The 18,718-nt window shown below is 40.9% G+C and overlaps 1 protein-coding gene across 1 annotated transcript; it reads right to left on the reverse strand.

Annotated features, from left to right (window-relative positions):
* Nucleotides 1–1,684: 1,684 nt before the first annotated feature.
* On the reverse strand, nt 1,685–3,145 carry LOC132405490 (general transcription factor II-I repeat domain-containing protein 2-like). Its single transcript, XM_059990341.1, has 2 exons — nt 2,005–3,145; nt 1,685–1,919 (listed from the first exon to the last, which is right to left on the reverse strand). The coding sequence occupies exon 1, from the start codon at nt 2,609–2,611 to the stop codon at nt 2,009–2,011; it is 603 nt and encodes a 200-aa protein (XP_059846324.1). The 5' UTR covers nt 2,612–3,145; the 3' UTR covers nt 1,685–1,919; nt 2,005–2,008.
* Nucleotides 3,146–18,718: the final 15,573 nt, after the last annotated feature.

Genomic DNA, 18,718 nt, shown 5'->3' on the forward strand with positions numbered 1-18,718 from the left:
TGATCTACCAAAGCGCATGACCATACACTTCCCAACACTGTACCACTTCTTTGCTCATTCTCTTAATCTGTGTTAGTCCTCCTATAGCCTCTCTACTTCCACAAAACTACCTGCCCCTCCACACATATCCTATCTTCATAAGTGTGCAAACTCTGCAACAAAGCCATCAGTTCCATCATCCAAATCAGCGACATGTAAAGTAACAAGAATCAGTCCCAACTCAGACCCCTGTGGAACACCTCTAGTCACTGGCAGTCAACCAGAAAAGGCTCCCTTTATTCCCTCTCTTTGCCTCCTGCCAATCAGCCACTGCTTTATCCATGCTAGAATATTTCCTGTACACCACTGGTTTGTAGCTTGTTAAACAGTATCAAGTATGGCACCTTGTCAAAGGCCTTCTGAAAATCCAAGTAAACAACATCAACCAATTTGCCTTTGTCTATCCTGCTTGTTATTTCTTCAAAGAATTCCAACAGCTTTTTCAGGCAAGATTTTCCCCAAAGGAAACCTTCCAGTCTTCGACCTATTTTATCAGGTACCTCCAAGTTACCTGAATCCACATCCTTAATAATCGACTCCAACATCTTCCCAACCACTGAGATCAGAGTAATTGGCCTATAGTTTCCTTTCTTCTGCGTCCCTCCCTTCATGAAGTGTGGATTGATAGTTGCAATTTTCCATTTTTCTGGAACCATTTCAGAATCTAGTGATTCTTGAAAAGTCATTGCTAATGCCTCCACAATCTCTTCAGTGACCTCTTTCAGAACCCTGGTGTTTACACCATCTGGTCCAGGTGGCCTATCTGCCTTCAGACACTTCAGGTTCCCAAGAACCTTCTCTCAAGCAACAGTAACTTCACACGCTTCATGACCTCTGACACCTGGAACTTGCACCATACTGCTGGTGTCTTCCTCAGTGATCTATTTCCATGCCACCTGTTACTACCTCTCCAGCAATCTTTTTCAGTGGTCTGATATCCACTCTCATCTCTTTTTTGCACTTTATATATCTGCAGAAACTTTTGGTATGCTCTTTAATATTTCAGGCTAGCTTACTTTTGTTTTCCATTTATACCTTGTTAATGACTTCTTGGTTGCCTTCTGTTAGTTTTAAAAGCTTCCCAATCCTCTAAATTCCCACTAATTTTTGCTTTATTATATGCCCGCCATTTGGCCTTTAATATCAGCTTTGACTTCTCTAGTTGTGTCAACTTGCCTTTAGAATACTTCTTCCTCTTTGGGATGTATATCTCCTGTGCCTTCTGAATTACTTCCAGAAATTCCAGGCATTGCTGCTTTGCCATCATCCCTGCCAGTGTTTTTTTTCCAATCAATTTTGGCCAACTCCTCCCTCATGCCTCTGCAATCACCTTCACTCCACTGTAATACTGATGCATCTGACTTTTGCTTCTCCTCAAATTTCAGGGTGAATTCAATCATATTATGATCCCTTGCCCTATGGGTTATTTTACCTTAAGCTCTCTAATCAATTCCGATCCATTGCACAGCACCCAGTCCAGAGTAGCTGATCCCCTAGTGCAGGGGTCAGCAACCTTTACCACTGAAAGAGCCACTTGGACCCGTTTCCCACAGAAAAGAAAACACTGGGAGCCGCAAAACCCGTTTGACATTTAAAATGAAATAACACTGCATACAACGTTTTTTTTGCCTTTATGCTATGTATAAACAAACTATAATGTGTTGCATTTATGAAATTGATGAACTCCTGCAGAGAAAACGAAATTACATTTCTGCATGCAACAAAAACATTTTGAACTCCGAAAAAAAGACGTTGGGTTGAAAGTTACTTTTAAGTAAAATATTCAATGTCTATTTGAGTCCTTCTTGTATTTATGAAAAACGCCGAACTTAAATTTTCCGCCAGCAGCAAACCAAAAATAACGTCAGCCAGCTGTCATCCTGAAAAATGAAAGGACTATTTCACTGAACAATGAAAAAATATGAATATAAGTAAAATAATAGGCAATTAAAATATTTATCATACTTGGTTAATGGGATTTCTGCTCCTGGACCTCAGCGCACAGCGTCTGCACATCAGGGCTGTATGATGTCACCTTCATCTTTACACAGGATCGCAAGCTGTCATCTGTGAGGTTTTCAATATCACTCCATTTGTGTTTCTGAGCAAGAACGGCCTTCTGACGGGCAACATCTTCAAGGTCTGCTGTCAAGCGTCTAAACTTGGACACCCATATGTCTTTGTCGGCTATGTCGGCCAGTTCCATCTCAAGATCAGGTTGACTCACACCTGCCAATGCAGTCGTATTCAGTAGGGAAGGATCGATGCTTAAGGGAGTGACCGGGAAGGATAATGTGTTTTTTTCCTCTCTGAACTCACAGAAGCGTTTCCCAAACGATGTTTGCATTGCGATGATTGCAGAATGTAAATACTCCGAAATTATCATGTCGTGACCTTGTTTGAACTCTCTCAAATTGGGGAAGTGAGACAAAGTGCCTTTCTGTAAATCTCTGGCAAGCACTGTCAACTTGCGCTCGAATGCCAAAACATCCTCCAACATGTGCAGGGCTGTACGTCCTTTCCCCTGAAGAGCTGTGTTCAGCGTGTTCAGGTGCGCTGTCATGTCTACCATGAAGTGTAGCTTTTCCAGCCACTCTGGCTGTTCCAGCTCAGGAAAGGTGAGCCCTTTGCTGCCCAGGAAAGTTTTCACTTCTTCCAGACACGCGACAACGCGTTTCAGCACCTTCCGTCTGGACAGCCAGCGATAAAAACACGTTGTAGCGGTGTCAGTAAACTGCAGTCAAAGATAGCTTTATTCGAACTAAACAGCCTTGCTTTTCAGCTTCCCTCAACCCAGCCCCCATGGACGCAGATGCTGCAAAAGACGCGTACTCACAAACCCCCGTAGGCTATCTCCCTTAGCCGGAATGCTGGCTAATTGTGAGCCGTTTTATGATGTGGCAGGAAATGTGTCGCTACACTTAGGTTGTACAAGATCACCATAATTACATTTCAAAAGCTAACAAACTAACATAAAATACATTTTAATTAAATACTGACCAATTATTTCCCAAAGCCACAGGGAGCCGCAGCACAGAGGTGAAAGAGCCACAAATGGCTCGGGAGCCGCAGGTTGCCGACCCCCGCCCTAGTGGGTTCAACCACAAGTTGCTCTAAGAAACTATCTTGTAGGTATTCTAGAAAATCCCCCTCTTGGAATCCAGCACCAACCTGATTTTCCCAATCTACTTGCATATAGAAATCCCCCAAGACCCTTGTAACCTTCCCTTTTTGGCATCATTTTCTATCTCCCATAGTAATTTGTAGATCACATCCTTACTATTATACAAATGGCATCATTTTTTTAATCTTGCAATTCTTTAGCTCTATCCACAATGATTCAATATCTTCCAACCCTATGACACCTCTTTCTAATGATTTGGTTTCATTTTGTACTAAGAGAGCAACACTGCCCCCTCCGCTTGCCTGTTTGTCCTTGTGATACAATGTGTATCCTTGGACGTTAAGCTTCCCAGCTATAACCTTCTTTCAGCCACAATTCAGTGATGCCCACAACATCATACCTGCCAATCTTCAACTACCTTATTCTGTATACTGCACGCATTCAAATATAACACTTTCAGTCCTGTATTTACCCTTTTTGATTTTGCCTGCCTTTTACATTACAGCTCATCCTGTTGACTGCAATTTTGCCTGATCAATAGCCTCTCCTCATTACACATTGCTTCTGTTTGTACACCAGCTACCTCACCTTCAGCACTATCATCTGCCTTTCCTATGATACTTCTTGCATTGAAATATCAGCAGCTCAGATCACTAGTTGCACAATGCTCAATCTTTTGATTCCTAAATTTATCTGCGGTCCTACCAACATCTACCTCCATGACCTCTCCACTAACTGTTCTGGCACTTTGGTTCTCGTTCCCCTGCAGCCCTAGTATAAACCCCCCCCCCCCCCCCCCAGGCAGCACTAAACCAGAGATACTTACTCTCAATTAGCTCTCCCGTGCAACTGTGTAGGATTTGACAGGGTTGTCAATTAGTCGTCTGGATGATTCAAACTAGTTTGCTAGTTTGAAAATATATTTTTCTTGTTCCAGCTAGTTTCCTTCACTTAGTTCTGGAACAGTTTAATGAAAAGGAAATGATTTGTGTTGCCTTCCCCAATGGCTATTATCATTGGCTAATATTCTACGGGACAGGAAGTAGTATTACTATTTCCATTGATGTTTTGTTTATTCTCAATTTATACCTTCCTGTGCTCACCTATGAAGAAAAAGAACAACAGTCCAGGAATTCTGGCTAATTCCTTTGCCCAGTGACATTACAGCATTGAACTACCCTAGCTGTTTACAGTGGTTAATGGACTCTGGTCCATCCATGGGATTATCAAGTTACCTTTTCTTTTGCCTATGGAATTCAGGATTTCTCTGAGGGGAGGGATCTCACTATTGGAGCAGATTGGTTCTTCTTCCCTCGGCAGTGAAAATTTCTGCTCAGTAAAATCTGTGCACAGATCATGCACCGTCCCTGCCTGTGGTCAAATGTGCCTTACACTACATAATCTGAGCACACTCAGAGACCTTCACAATTAGTTGCATTGGAAACCAAGGTTCAACTTCAGAAAATGTGATCGATTTGAGGTTTGAGGGAACAGTAAAATCAGTTGCATAAAAAATGTATGATATAATTGAAATTTCAGGCACTTTATATTGTATATCGCTTACCTGACCTCTTTGTCTCAGTTTATCAATGTATTCCTCTGCAAGAAATGTACATGTCGATGGGCCGAATGGCCTAATTCTGCTCCTTTGTCTTATGGCCTTGTATCACGACCCACAATTACTATGCGGTGTTCCAAGGAACATGCAACAAATGATCTCTCCTCTGTGGTGCCAATTCCTCGGGCTGCCCGTCCATTGTGGCTCTGGGAGCTTTAGGCTAAAATGTCATCAGCTGAGAGGATTTATCTTCATGCATCGTTAGCCCTTATTTTCTGAGATGGCTTCAGGGAACCAGTTTCCAAACCTCTCGACCTGCTTACTGATTAAAATTATTTGGACTAATGACAGATATCCCGTTGTGTTTCTTCATGGCATGAAGATCTGTCTGTCTCTTTATTTTGCCTTCATCTGTGAGTTAGCACTTTCTGCATTATGGTCTGATCAGTGTCTATAGCAAGCAAAGATTGCGCAATCATTGAACTTGGGCTGTTAGTTCTTGTTGTGATCCTGCCTTTATTGACGAGTAGTGAGGATTTGCTGTTTGTACGTAATTAGCCCCAGCAGTGTTTTGTGCACCTCACAGAATAATTACCTTCATTACATATCCATTCGACACAAGAAAACTGACAGTGGTGACATTGCTTCACTGATTTCTCATCCCTGCTAGTCATCGTAGCAATTGGTGTATCAGAGAAATTTACTGCAAATACTGTCACTAAATAATTAAAAGTACTGCTTTTAAAAACATTCTGATCTGTACTGAAGTCCACTCATATTTTGGTTAGCTTCTGTTGTGAGATCTAAAATATCAGGTTTAGTATTTTACCTTGATGTACTTAAAACAAATAAACTCGATGCAACACTGAAATAAAAATGTTGTGATTCTTGTTGGTACTGATGCTGTGAGGTGGCAGTTGGATGTTTTCAGCTTTTCTTCGTTGGAGTACAATGACCAGCTCTACAATTGTGTTTTTATTACAACTTAGACTGTCCATCACACTAAACAAAACTGAGCTGCTGGAACAACTTGGCGGTGTCTGTGCAGGCAGAGTGATGATTGACATTTTGGCTTGAGACTGTGCATCAGGACGATGTGTGTAAAGGGGAAGGAGGTGATGGAGAGGGGTGAGGCAGCAGCTGGCATGATATAGGTGGATCCAGGAGAGGAAAGATTTGTGTGCAGATGGACCAAGTGAGGGAAAATGTGACTATCTCCACTCTTCTCCTGCCTCACTCCTACCCCTCTCCTCCTCATACTACCGATCCTCTCTTTCCACACTCAGTCCTGATGCAGGGTCTCAACCTGAAACGTTGACATTTCTCCAGCAGCTTGTCTTCTCGGTCCAGATCCCGGCATCTGCATGATTTTGTGTCTCTCAGTTTGCCTGTTGAGATGGGGAATAGATTATTGCAGATTGAATTATTTTGTTTATTCCATCCTGCAACTAAAAAGGCAGTTTCATACTCAGAAAATCAGCCAAAATATGTAGTTAATATAATTGCCACAAGGTGGCAGAAGATACTTGTTTTGACAGATGTTTCTGGCAGTTGTTCAGTACAGTAAGGTGTGGCTTCTCACATCATTTGTATTATTGAAAATTAAGTTGGATAGATTTATTTTAGTTGGCACACAAACTATTTGTTCTCAAAATAAAATGTAATACCTTTGATTAGTGTCCTTTTAGTGGCAGAATTCAAAGTGCCTGGACTGGCATATAGATAAAAAAAGGCAAATAGTTTCACTCAGGTATTGCTCTTTTTTCTGGTAGCTGGGGCCTTAACTGAGTAAAAAACAATGTCTCCTTTTTCAGTTGTGAGTGTGGATCTGATGTGCAGAGAGCATTTTAGTGCTTACTCTCAAACAGATATGTTGTAGAAGGACAGAAGAATTCTGCATCGAACACCGCATTCCAGTAGGAAACGAGATTTCACTGTCATGTGACCTCTTGAAATGATGGTATCCATTAAACTTGTGATAATGCTGGCTCAATTGTTCAAATAGCCTGACTTGTTTCTGCAAAGATGCATATAGCACCAGGGTTATGATCAGAGTAAGCAAAAAGCCTGGTGTTTATGATATATTGAAAGCTGAATTTGCATTCAGCAGTATTAAGTGGCAACTTGTCTGCTAGATTCTCCAGTAATGTATCTGCACTGTACTTCAAGCCACCTTTTGCAATTACAGTGCCTTACCAGCTTGCTGAAGCAGTCAATTTTATTTGGCTTTGAAGTAAAACCTTTCACAAAATTTGCGATCATTTGAGCTATCTACTTTGCAAATATCCATCAATAACACTGCATGTTATGTTGAGGAGAAAATATTTTTTCTGTTTTTGGCTCAGTACAGCGAGGAATATTATGTTTGGAAATTGAACACTTTCCCCAACTCCCTGCACTCAGATGAAGCAATTTGAGGTCAAGTATTCAATGACTGAATCCAAAATAAAGATTTCAGCCAAGTAAAGATTGCAAAGGTATGTCTTGCTTCAGAGCGTATTATCAATTTTTCCTTCCAAAGTACAGGTAAAATTATGAAATTATATTTTGTTCATTACTGCCTGCTTGAATCCAAAGTAATTTGACCCAAATCATTTTGGAACGATTTAGTGTATGCTGCAAAAAGGAGGGACTTTTACCAGTGTACATCGGATGGAGATTCAAGTCCAAGAGGAGAAAGGGAACGAACTGATAAGTTGTTTGAACCGTGGGTCTCTGAAACCCGCCAGCAGACGGTGGTACCATTAGATCAGGGAATCAGGGAACCGTACAGTTCAGCTCGGAGCCATCCAGCATACTCTGCTGCTTCCTGCTACGTCCACTCAAAGAGCAGTGGGTATGGCCTCTGCTTCCCTCGGCATAGTTGCCCAAAGGATACAGTGATCAGCTTCTTGTGTTTTTGTTGCAGGAAGTTAGCACATACATCATCAGCTGTGTATTAACAAAGAATACTTCTTCCCTTACCACAATATGAGACCTTTATTTTTCTCTGCAGTGCTTGACACCGTCTTCTCCCCAGCAATGCTTCCCTATTCCTGTGCAACTATGCATTAACGTAGACGTAAATGGTATTATTATTGACTTGGCTGTGTGAGATAGTCAAAGCAGTATTGCAACATTCTTGGCACCGACAGTAACTGATTGAACTGTTTTTCCCAGCCATCTCTACTTGATTACTTTCATTTATTGGCTTCTGTATCCATTTCACAGGCAAGGTTCTGCAGTTTCAATTATTTTTCATAGTTACAATTAGTAAGATTAAAATGAACGCAACTTTTACAGAAGGACTATCATACTCATACTATGTAAAATATATGTGTAGGAATACATAAGCAAGAAAGATGTTCTATTAGTGGCTGTTGTTTGGTCTCGGGTGAGTGGTCCCATTGCACATTGGATAGAAATGCAATGTTATCCATTGGCTGTCTGTTACCTGTGCTGGAAATATTTCTGCCCAGATAGGATATGCCTAGCTGAAATAGTATATCTATGGTACCGAGGCCTGTTCATACTCAGTGCCTGAATATTTGTATCCACTTTCAGATGTCAGTGAGAGCGTAAAGAAAGGCCCAGACGTGGGAAGCACAGTGTAAAACCACTTGTTTAATATTAAATGACATTTTTGCATGCCTCCTTGAATGGCAGTTTTATCTAATTCAGTGTCAGTGAACCACTATTAGATATTTTTGAACTCAGAAAGACATTTAGATGTAAATGACTAATAGGAATGAGAAAAGTAATCGCTCATTCAAGATTCAAGTTAAATTCTATTTCTGCTCCAGAATGGTAGTGTATATTTTCCGTATAGTATCTGACACCTACACTGGTGATGTTTGGTGCAGAAATATATTTCCCATCTTTTGTAAATGTTTAAAACAAGTTTCCTGTCTCAGTGCAAGATTTCCTGAGACAATCAATTTGCATAACTAACCTTTTGGAGACTAATTTCTGGCATCGATTTTGTTATTTTGACTTAAGTAGTCTAGGCTAAGAGATGTTCTTCAGTAGGAAGAAAACTGGCAGTGTAATAGTTCTGCCCACATTGCCTCTCTCACCAAGTGTAATTGTCCTACAAATGCATCCAAGATCTCTTGTGGTGAACCATATTGTCCCTACTGGCTCCTTAACACCAACAGAATCTGCATACAGCAGAAGAATTCGGAGTTAGAGCTGGGGAGTGTTAGGGAAGTGCGTGTGAATTGGGGGAGGGGTGATGGAGAGATGAGGAGGGAGAGTTTTAATATTTTAATTCAGGTTCTTTTTGTTTAAAAATCAATTTATTTGACCCTCCAGAAATAAAATCTTTAGTTTGGATTTCAAACACATTTCTGGCAGTCAGATGGTGTTGCATAAGGGGAGGAGAAAATAAAACATATGTTTATTTTCATTAATTTTGCCTGAGAACTCAGTGAGGTGCAGTAAATGTTGGAGACACTCTCTTCCGCTTCCTTTATTGGCTGTCACATATAACACACGCATGCACACAGTTACACTGAAATCACACCCAAATGCACTGCCAGCAGGAATATTTGAATGAAATCAGCAGAAAATAAAATAAAAGTGTGTGTATATAATAATATTGCTGTTTGTTTTTCTTCAGGCTAACAGTAAACATTAAAGTGATCTTGTAATGCTGAAACACCCACATTTGTTCTGGCTTTGGGCTGTTTATTTTTAATCAAGATTGATCATATTTTCTGTTGACACTGAAAAGTTAAAAAAAAGCAAAACAGACTCTCAACTTCCAAATTTTTTAGAAGAGAGGGAAAAAAGAAGCAACTGTGCAAATTCCTTTGCGGTCTGAGCTGACAAAGTATTTAAAAAGTACAAATGCTGACCCAAATGTAGTTTCCTGAGTTTAATTTTTACCTGAGATTTCAAGAGTATTATTCAAAAGCTTGCCTCCATTGCCGTTCCACACAAGTAATTTTCACAAGATTGCAGAATTCGTTTTCGCAGCTTCACGGACAACTGCTATCAACAGTGACGTGAGGGTGGGGGTGGGGTGCATTAACAGCAACAAGACAGTTACTTTCTCGCTACACACCCTAAGAAATGTGGTCTTCTTCAGCAACAGTTTGGGGTACCTGCCCTTGTGCTGTTTGCAAATGCTTGCTGATCTTGAAGGAGGATGGTCATTTTAATGGAAGACACAACATACATATAGCTCAGCAACAATTGACCTAAAATCAATAATTATCTGAGAGAATGGGGTTGAAAGGAAAAATAGTTTGGCCATAATCAAATGGCAGAACAGACTTGATGGACTAAATGGCTTAATTCTGCTCTGCCATTCCATCATTGCTTATTAATTAGATAGGTACATGGAGCTTAGAAAAATAGAGGGCTATGCAGTATGGAAATTCTAGGCAGTTTCTGGAGCAGGTTACATGGTCGGCACAACATTGTGGGCCGAAGGGCCTGTAATGTGCAGTAGACTTCTATGTTCTATGTTCTAATTATCTCTCATCCCAATTCTCCTCATAAACTTTGATACCTTTACTAATCAACAACCTATGTCTTATAGTCTAAGTGTAGGTAGTTTAAATGTTGCAATCATTGTGAAAAATGAAATAATTGATTTCTGTGCTGCTGTGGCTAACTGAGCTTAATAGAGTGCAGGCCTTTTAGTGAGTAGAGGTAAGATACTGGCCCAGAATCACTGTTCTAATCTCCCCAAGGGCCCACTTACCACATCTGAATGGGAGGCTCAGTTTTGTTGGGCATCTCATCTTAGGCCATTGTCTTTTGGTGATGGGACCATAAAGCATTTCAGACAGCTGGCAAAATAGTCAGGATTTGCCTGCTGTAAAATTTGTAATTGATTCAGATTCATTTAACTCAATTAAAATTTAAATAAATAAGTAAAAACATTAAGTAGCTTTTAAAAATAAGTTAACTGAGAGCATCCAAAAGTACACAAATTAAATTAAACTAAGCTAAATAATATAGAAAAGAGGATTTGCCTGTTAAATATTTGTCTTCTAATCTCTGTTGCAATTGGTGGGGTCTCAGATCCTGCTGAGAATCTAACCTGGCACAGGCCAATGAAGCCTGTGCTGTGGAGTCTCACGGAAGTGGGCTGTGCCGCTGAATTCCACAGGGAGAGCGGAAGGTTAAATTTGGACATACCTCTCTGCCAGCTACCTCAGGTCAGTAGATTATTCATTCAGCAGTAAGTGTGACAGGCCAGTGACGAGCGTGGTAGGAATGGGTGACTGGTGACTGTTCCCACTGGTACTGCCAGCAAGATCCAGCCCACTGCACACAACAGATCTGGAGGTTTTTTAGCAACAGTCATGCAGCTTAAAAGCTGAAAAGGCGTTCTGCATCTGAACACAACAAAATGGATGAGTTGGAATCAGGTAGGCATCTAAAACACAGAACTGTTTTAGTGAGAGTGTTTTTGGAAACAGGAAATTGGCAATTTAAGTATCTTGATACTGCCTGGCTTCAGTGTAACAGTCAATCACGACTGGCTCGCTCCCCCACGATCTCTTCTTGCTTTAGCCATCTATTCAATGATCTGCTTCAAATGTAATAGGTTTGGAAAACAGGACGAAAAATAAAATGGGAACAACATTACAGTTACTGACCAAAATTTTCTGCAAATTTTGAAAGCAAGGTCCATTTAGATATTATGATATTTTTGAAATTTTTAAAACTTTAAAGAGCATAAGAAAACTGAAGCAGGAGTAGGCCAATAAGCCCTTCAATGTGACCATGCCTAAACTGCCTCAGCTCTCATTTCTTCTCTGCCAGTTCTCCCTCAATGCCCTGATCTTCCCACTTCACACACCACCAATGATTTGGTCTCCAAAATCCTCCAGGGACAGAGAATTCAGGAAATTCACCACTCTCTGTGAGAGTTCCAATCCATTTCCTGATCTTGTTACCATAACATCATAGCACCTACTCTGGCATATCCCCACAAGATGGTGTATTTTTCAATAAGAACACCCCATTCCTCTAAACTCCATAGAGAATAGATCTAATTTCTATCAATGGTTATGATGGAGTAACACTCATCCTGGGAACTTGTCTAGTGAATGACTTCTGGACTGCCTGCTAAAACAGTATATATTTTCCTACAAGGAGACCAAACCTGAGCTCATTTATCCAAGTGTAGCCTCACCAACATCCCATACAGTTGTAATAATACTTTCCTATTCCTAAACTCCAATTAACTTGCCATTAAGGCCAAAATGCTGTCTGCTGTATGGCAATCAGACTCATGGGCTTCTTGATCCACTAGATGGACCAGACTGCTGATTCAAAGAGGGTTAAAGGTGAGGGTTCGTGTTTCATGGTTCTTGGACACAGCGGTCTTGTCATACTCTTACTTCCCCGATCTGGAACATTTGATGTTTAAATGTCATCCATTCTACTTACCAAGAGATTTCTCTTCCGTGGTCCTGACCACAGTTTACGCACTGCCAAAGGCCGATGTTAAACAAGCATTCGATGTATTGAGTGTCGCAATCAACAGACAAGAAACAGATCAGCCCCATATTTTTCAAATCACTGCCAGGGACTTCAAACAAACTTGCTTGAAGACATCTCTGCCCAATTATCAACAGCATATCACCTGCAGCACTAGAGATCCCAACACACTCAACTGCTGCTATACTATCATCTGGAATGTCTACTGTTCCATTGCTGGACTGCACTTTGGCTATCCTCCTCCTACTCGCATACCGGAAAAGGTGATAAAACAAAGCTCCAGAAGTAAAGACAACAATGAGGTGGTCACAGGAGGCAGAGGAGTGGCTACACAACAGCTTCAAGTCAGTAGACTAGGCCATGTTCAAGGACTCATCAGAGGGTCTGAACGACTACACCATGGTTGTCACAGACTTTATAAGGTCAGTCATGGATGAGTGTGCCCCTACAAAATCATTCAGAGTCCTCCCCAACCAGAAGGTCTGGACGAACCAAGAAAACTGTAATCTGCTGAAGGCCAGAATAACGGTGTTCAGGTCCAGCGAGCAACTAAAATACGGGAGAACCAGGCACGATCTTTGGAAGGCCATATAAGCATATAACAATCACAGCACAGAAACAGGCCATCTCGGCCCTTCTAGTCCGTGCCGAACGCTTACTCTCACCTAGTCCCACCAACCTGCACTCAGCCCATAACCCTTCATTTCTTTCCTGTCCATATGCCTATCCAATTTTACTTTAAATGACAATATCAAACCTGCCTCTACCACTTCTACTGGAAGCTCATTCCACACAGCTACCACTCTGAGTAAAGAAATTCCCCCTCTTGTTACCCCTAAACTTTTGCCCCCTAAAAATCTCAACTTAGGTCGTCTTGTTTGAATTTCCCCTACTCTCAATGGAAAAAGCCTATCAGCATCAACTCTATCTATCCCCCTCATAATTTTAAATACCTCTATCAAGTCCCCCCTCAACCTTCTATGCTCCAAAGAATAAAGACCTAACCTGTTCGACCTTTCTCTGTAACTTAGGTGCTGAAACCCAGGTAACATTCTAGTAAATCTTCTCTGTACTCTCTCTATTTTGTTGACATCTTTTTTATAATTCTGTGGCCAGAACTGTACACAATACTCCAAATTTGGCCTTACCAATGCCTTGTACAATTTTAACATTACATCCCAACTCCTATACTCAATGCTCTGATTTATAAAGATCAGCATACCAAAAGCCTTCTTCATCACCCTATCCACATGAGATTCCACCTTCAGGGAACTATGCACCATTATCCCTAGATCACTCTGTCCTACTGCATTCTTCATTGCCCTACCATTTACCATGTACGTCCTATTTTGATTAGTCTTACCAAAATGTAGCACCTCACGCTTATCACCATTAAACTCCATCTGCCATCTTTCAGCCCAGTCTTCTAATTAGCCTAAATCTCTCTCCAAGCTTTGAAAACATACTTCATTATCCACAACGTCACCTACCTTAGTATCATCTGCATACTTACTAATCCAATTTACCACCCCATCATCCAGATTATTAAAGTATACGACAAACAACATTGCACCCAGTACAGATCCCTGAGGCACACCACTAGTTACCAGCCTCCAACCTGACAAACAGTTATCCACCACTACTCTCTGGCATCTCCCATCCAGCCACTGTTGAATCCATTTTACTAATTCAATATTAATACCTAACGATTGAACCTTCCTAACTAACCTTCCATGTGGAACCTTGTCAAAGGCCTTACTGAAGTCCATACAGACAACATCCACTGCTTTACCCTCGTCAACTTTCCTAGTAACCTCCTCAAAAAATTCAATAAGATTTGTCAAGTATGACCCTCCATGCACAAATCCATGTTGACTGTTCCTAATCCGACCCTGTCTATTCAGATAATTATATATACCTTCTCTAAGAATACTTTCCATTAATTTACCCACCACTGACATCAAACTTACAGGCCTATAATTGCTAGGTTTACTCTTAGAACCCTTTTTAAACAATGGAACAACATGAGCAATATGCCAATCCTCCGGCACCATGCCCGTTTCTAATGACATTTGAAATGTTTCTGTCAGAACCCCTGCTATTTCTACACTAACTTCCCTCAAGGTCCTAGGGAATATCCTGTCAGGACCTGGAAATGTATCCACTTTTATATTCCTTAAAAGCGGCAGTACTTCCTCCTCTTTAATCGTCATAGTTTCTATAACTTCCCTACTTGTTTCCCTTTCCCTTACAATTCAATATCCTTCTCCTTAGTGAATACCGAAGAAACAAAATTGTTCAAAATCTCCCAGATCTCTTTTGGCTCCACACATAGCTGTCCAATCTGATTCTCTAAGAGACCAATTTTATCCCTCACTATCCTTTTGCTATTAATATAACTGTAGAAACCCTTTGGATTTATTTTCACCTTACTTGTCAGAGCAACCTCATATCTTCTTTTAGCTTTTCTAATTTCTTTCTTAAGATTCTTTTTACATTCTTTATATTTCTTGAGCACCTCATTTACTCCATGCTGCCTATATTTATTGTAGATCTCTCTCTTTTTCAGAACCAAGATTCCAATATCCCTTGAAAACCATGGCTCTCTCAAACTTTTAACCTTGCCTTTCAACCTAACAGGAACATAAAGAACCTGTACCCTCAAAATTTATTTCACCTTTAAATGACCTCCATTTCTCTATTACATCCTTCCCATAAAACAAATTGTCCCAATCCACTCCTTTCAAATCCTTTCGCATTTCGTCAAAGTTAGCCTTTCTCCAAATCAAAAATCTCAACCCTGGGTTCAGTCCTATTCTTCTCCATAATTATATTGAAACTAATGGTATTGTGATCACTGGATCCGAAGTGCTCCCCAACACATACCTCCGTCACCTGACCTATTGCATTCCCTATCAGGAGATCCAACACTGCCCCTTCTCTAACTGGCACCTTGTTATGCCTGTGTCCCCCCACCCCCCCCCCGCTCCTTTTTGAGAATCGCAAGATCGCTATTAAGTCAGGTCAGGAGACCCAGGAAATGAGAGAGAGACGTTTGGAATGTCCTGGCCCCAGCGATACAAAGCCACGGAACAGGTCATTGTCTCTTGGAGACGGAATTGTGTATTGAATACTGTGCTTCATGGAAGCCCTCAGGCAACGTGGGCTGGTTGGGGGATGGCATTATCCCAACCTGATTGACATCTGAGACCCTATGAGTCAGGATAAAAGAGGGTCTGGGGAACAACCCTGGACACACACCAGGAGAAATGCTAGAAGTTCCGTGACGGCGTTTAATAGCGATAGCCGGTGGAGGGCCCACGTGTGTCCTTTCCCGTTGCCCTGGGATTGAGGCCCTACCATGAAAGGCGGCTTAGCTAAAGGAGAAATCAGCCCCAATGACTCTCGAAGGATCAACATCATAAAAGGAATGGGCAAGTTTTAATCCGTCTCTCTCTCCAACCAAAAGCTGCAGCTTGAATGAACTAAAGTGACTTTTATATTTCCATCGGACAATACATTATCCCCTAAACAACGATAGAGCTATTTCTTATTGATTATTATTATATCCGCGCTTTTAGATTTAGTATTGACGACGTATATTATATGTATGTTTGCATTGATATTATTTTTGTGCATTTTTATCAATAAATACCATTAAAAATAGAACCATCAGACTTCAACAGACCTCTCTATCTTTGCTGGTAAGTGACCCAGTTACGGGGTACGTAACAACCTCTATATATTGCTGCAAAAAACTATCCTGCACACATTTTAGAAACTCCAAACCATCCAGCCCTTTCACGGTATGGGCTTCCCAGTCTATGTGTGGAAAATTAAAATCTCCCACAATCACAAACCTATGCTTACTACAAATATCTGCTATCTCCTTACAAATTCGTTCGTCCAATTCTCGCTCCTGATTAGGTGGTCTATAATACACCCTATAAGTATCACTACACCTTTCCCATTCCTCAATTCCACCCAAATAGCCAGCTCACATGCTACATGTCAAGTCCAGAAGCACAGAAGGACGCTCGATAGTTGTGGCAGGGCTTGAATGCTATCACCTCTTACAAAGTAAAACCTAGTGAAATACGTGACAAGAAAGTTTTGCTCCCAGGTCAACTCAATGCCTTTTATGTTTGCTTTGAATGACAAAACATGGAGGCACCTTCGCAAACTCCCACAGCCCCTGACGACGTTGTGATTTTAGTCTGTGAGGCTGTTTTGAGAGCGCCCTTCAGGAGCGTGAACCCACTGAACAATCTAGCCTGGATGGGGTACCTGACCAAGGACTAAATAACTGTGCTGACCAGCTGGCTGGAGTATTCACTGAGATCTTTACTCGGTAGTCTGAGGGACCCACCTGCTTCAGGCAGGCTTGAATCATCCAAGTGTCCAAGAAGAACTTTGTAACCTGCCTCAACGACTATTATCCAAAAGCACTTACATCCACTGTGATGAAGGGCTTTGTGAGTTTAGTGATGAAACATATCAACTCCTGCCTGAAGAGCCACCAGGATCTGCTCCAGCTTGCCTACTGTCACAATAGATCAAGAGCAGATGCCATTTCTTTGGCTTTTCATTCAGCCCTAGAACGTCTAGATAGCAAAGACGCATGCTTACATCAGGATGCTCTTCATTGACTACAATTCTTCAATTAATATTATCATCTCCTCAAAACTAATCAATAGGCTTCAAGACCTTGGCCTCAAAACCTCCTTGTGCAATTGGATCCTTGATTTCTCACTTGTAGAAACCAGTCAGTGCGGATTGGCAACAACATCTCCACAATCTCTATCGGTGCAAGTGCAACACAAGGTTGTGTGTTTAGCCTCCTGCTCAGCATTTATAACTGTGAGGCTAAGCACAGCTCCAATGCCATACTTAAACTTGCTGATGACACCACTGTCATTGGCCGAATCAAAGGTGGAGACAAATAAGCATAAAGGAAATCTGCTTGATTGATGTCACAACAACCTCTCACTCAATGTCAGCAAAACTTAAAAGTGATTATTGACCCAGGAGAAGGAAACCACAGGTCCATGAGCCAGTCCTCATTAGGGGATTGTCGGTAGAGAGAGTTGGCAACTTCAAAGTCCTTTGCATTATTGTTCCAGAAGATACGTCCTGAGCCTGGCATCTAAGTGCCGTTATAAAGAAAGAAGTTTGCAAAGATTCAGCATGTCATCTAAAACTCTGACAAACTTCTAAATATGTGTGGTGGAGAGTATACTGACTGCTTGCATCATGGTCTGGGATGGAAACAACAATGCATTTGAATGGAAAAGTTAGTGGATTCAGCCCAGTCCATCACGGGTAAAGCACTGCCCACCAACGAGCACGTGTACAAGCAGCATCCATCATCTAGGTCACGCTCTCTTGTTGCTGCTGCCATCAGGAAGGAGGTCCCGGAGTCACAGGTCCCACACTACCAGATTCAGGAACAGTTATTACTCCTCAACCATCAGGATCTTAAACTAAAGGGGATAACTTTACTCAGCTTCACTCACCCGACACTGAACTGTTCCCGCAAACAATGGACTCACTTTCAATGACTCCTCATCTCATGTTCTCAATGATTTATTTGTGATTATTATTGTGTTTGTTCATTTATTTCTTTTTGTATTTTCACAGTTGGTTGTTTTTGGCATATTGGTTATTTGATTTACTTATTTATTGTTATTATTATATTTATTTTATTTTTTCTTCTTCTTTTTCTATATTTTGCATTGAACTGCTAAGTCAACAAGTTTCACGGCATATGCCAGTGATAATAAACATGATTCTGATTCTGATTGTCTGCCTTGTGTGCGGTCTTTCATTGATTCTATTATATTTTTTTAGTGTCTACTGTGAATGCCCAAAAGAAAATGGATCTCAGGGTCGTATATGCTGACATGTATGTACTTTGATAATAAAATTACTTTGAACTTTGCCTTCCTAGCTACCTGCTGTAACTGCCAGGTAACATTTTGTGATTCGTTCTTTAGAGCACTGTATTTCACTCATCCATGATATTTCCCCATTTAGGTAACTATCTGCCTTTAGATTCCTCTTATTAAATGCGTGACCTCAAATTCCCAGTTGCCAGGTTTTGCCCCAGTCATCTTGCATATTTCCAGTCAAGTAGTGATTTTACTTCTCTTCGCACCTATTTTTCAGTCATTAGTAAACAATCAATGCCTCACCATCTGCCCCCTTCACAGGTCATCGCAATAAATCATGAGGACGAAGGACCGATCCATGAGGAGCTCCATTAGCATCCTTCCAGACAGGAAAAAGACCATTTATTCAAACCAACATTCCCTCTAATGTTTACAGCTGCATTGCACTGAGCAGGATACTTCTACACAGTCTGAAAATTGTGCAGATCATTATTCTTTTTGTATTAAGCAGACTATAAATATTTCGAATGAAAATTGAAAAATCACGTACCTTTGATTTTATTTATTAATTAAAGGGTGTAATGACACCCAGTACTACAAAGAAAATCCTTCCAGTTTCATAAATTTTTCATGTCTGCTTTATTAGTAATCTATTGCCTTTAA

Source organism: Hypanus sabinus, chromosome 2 (assembly GCF_030144855.1).
Source record: "Hypanus sabinus isolate sHypSab1 chromosome 2, sHypSab1.hap1, whole genome shotgun sequence".
NCBI classification, from domain to species: domain Eukaryota; kingdom Metazoa; phylum Chordata; class Chondrichthyes; order Myliobatiformes; family Dasyatidae; genus Hypanus; species Hypanus sabinus.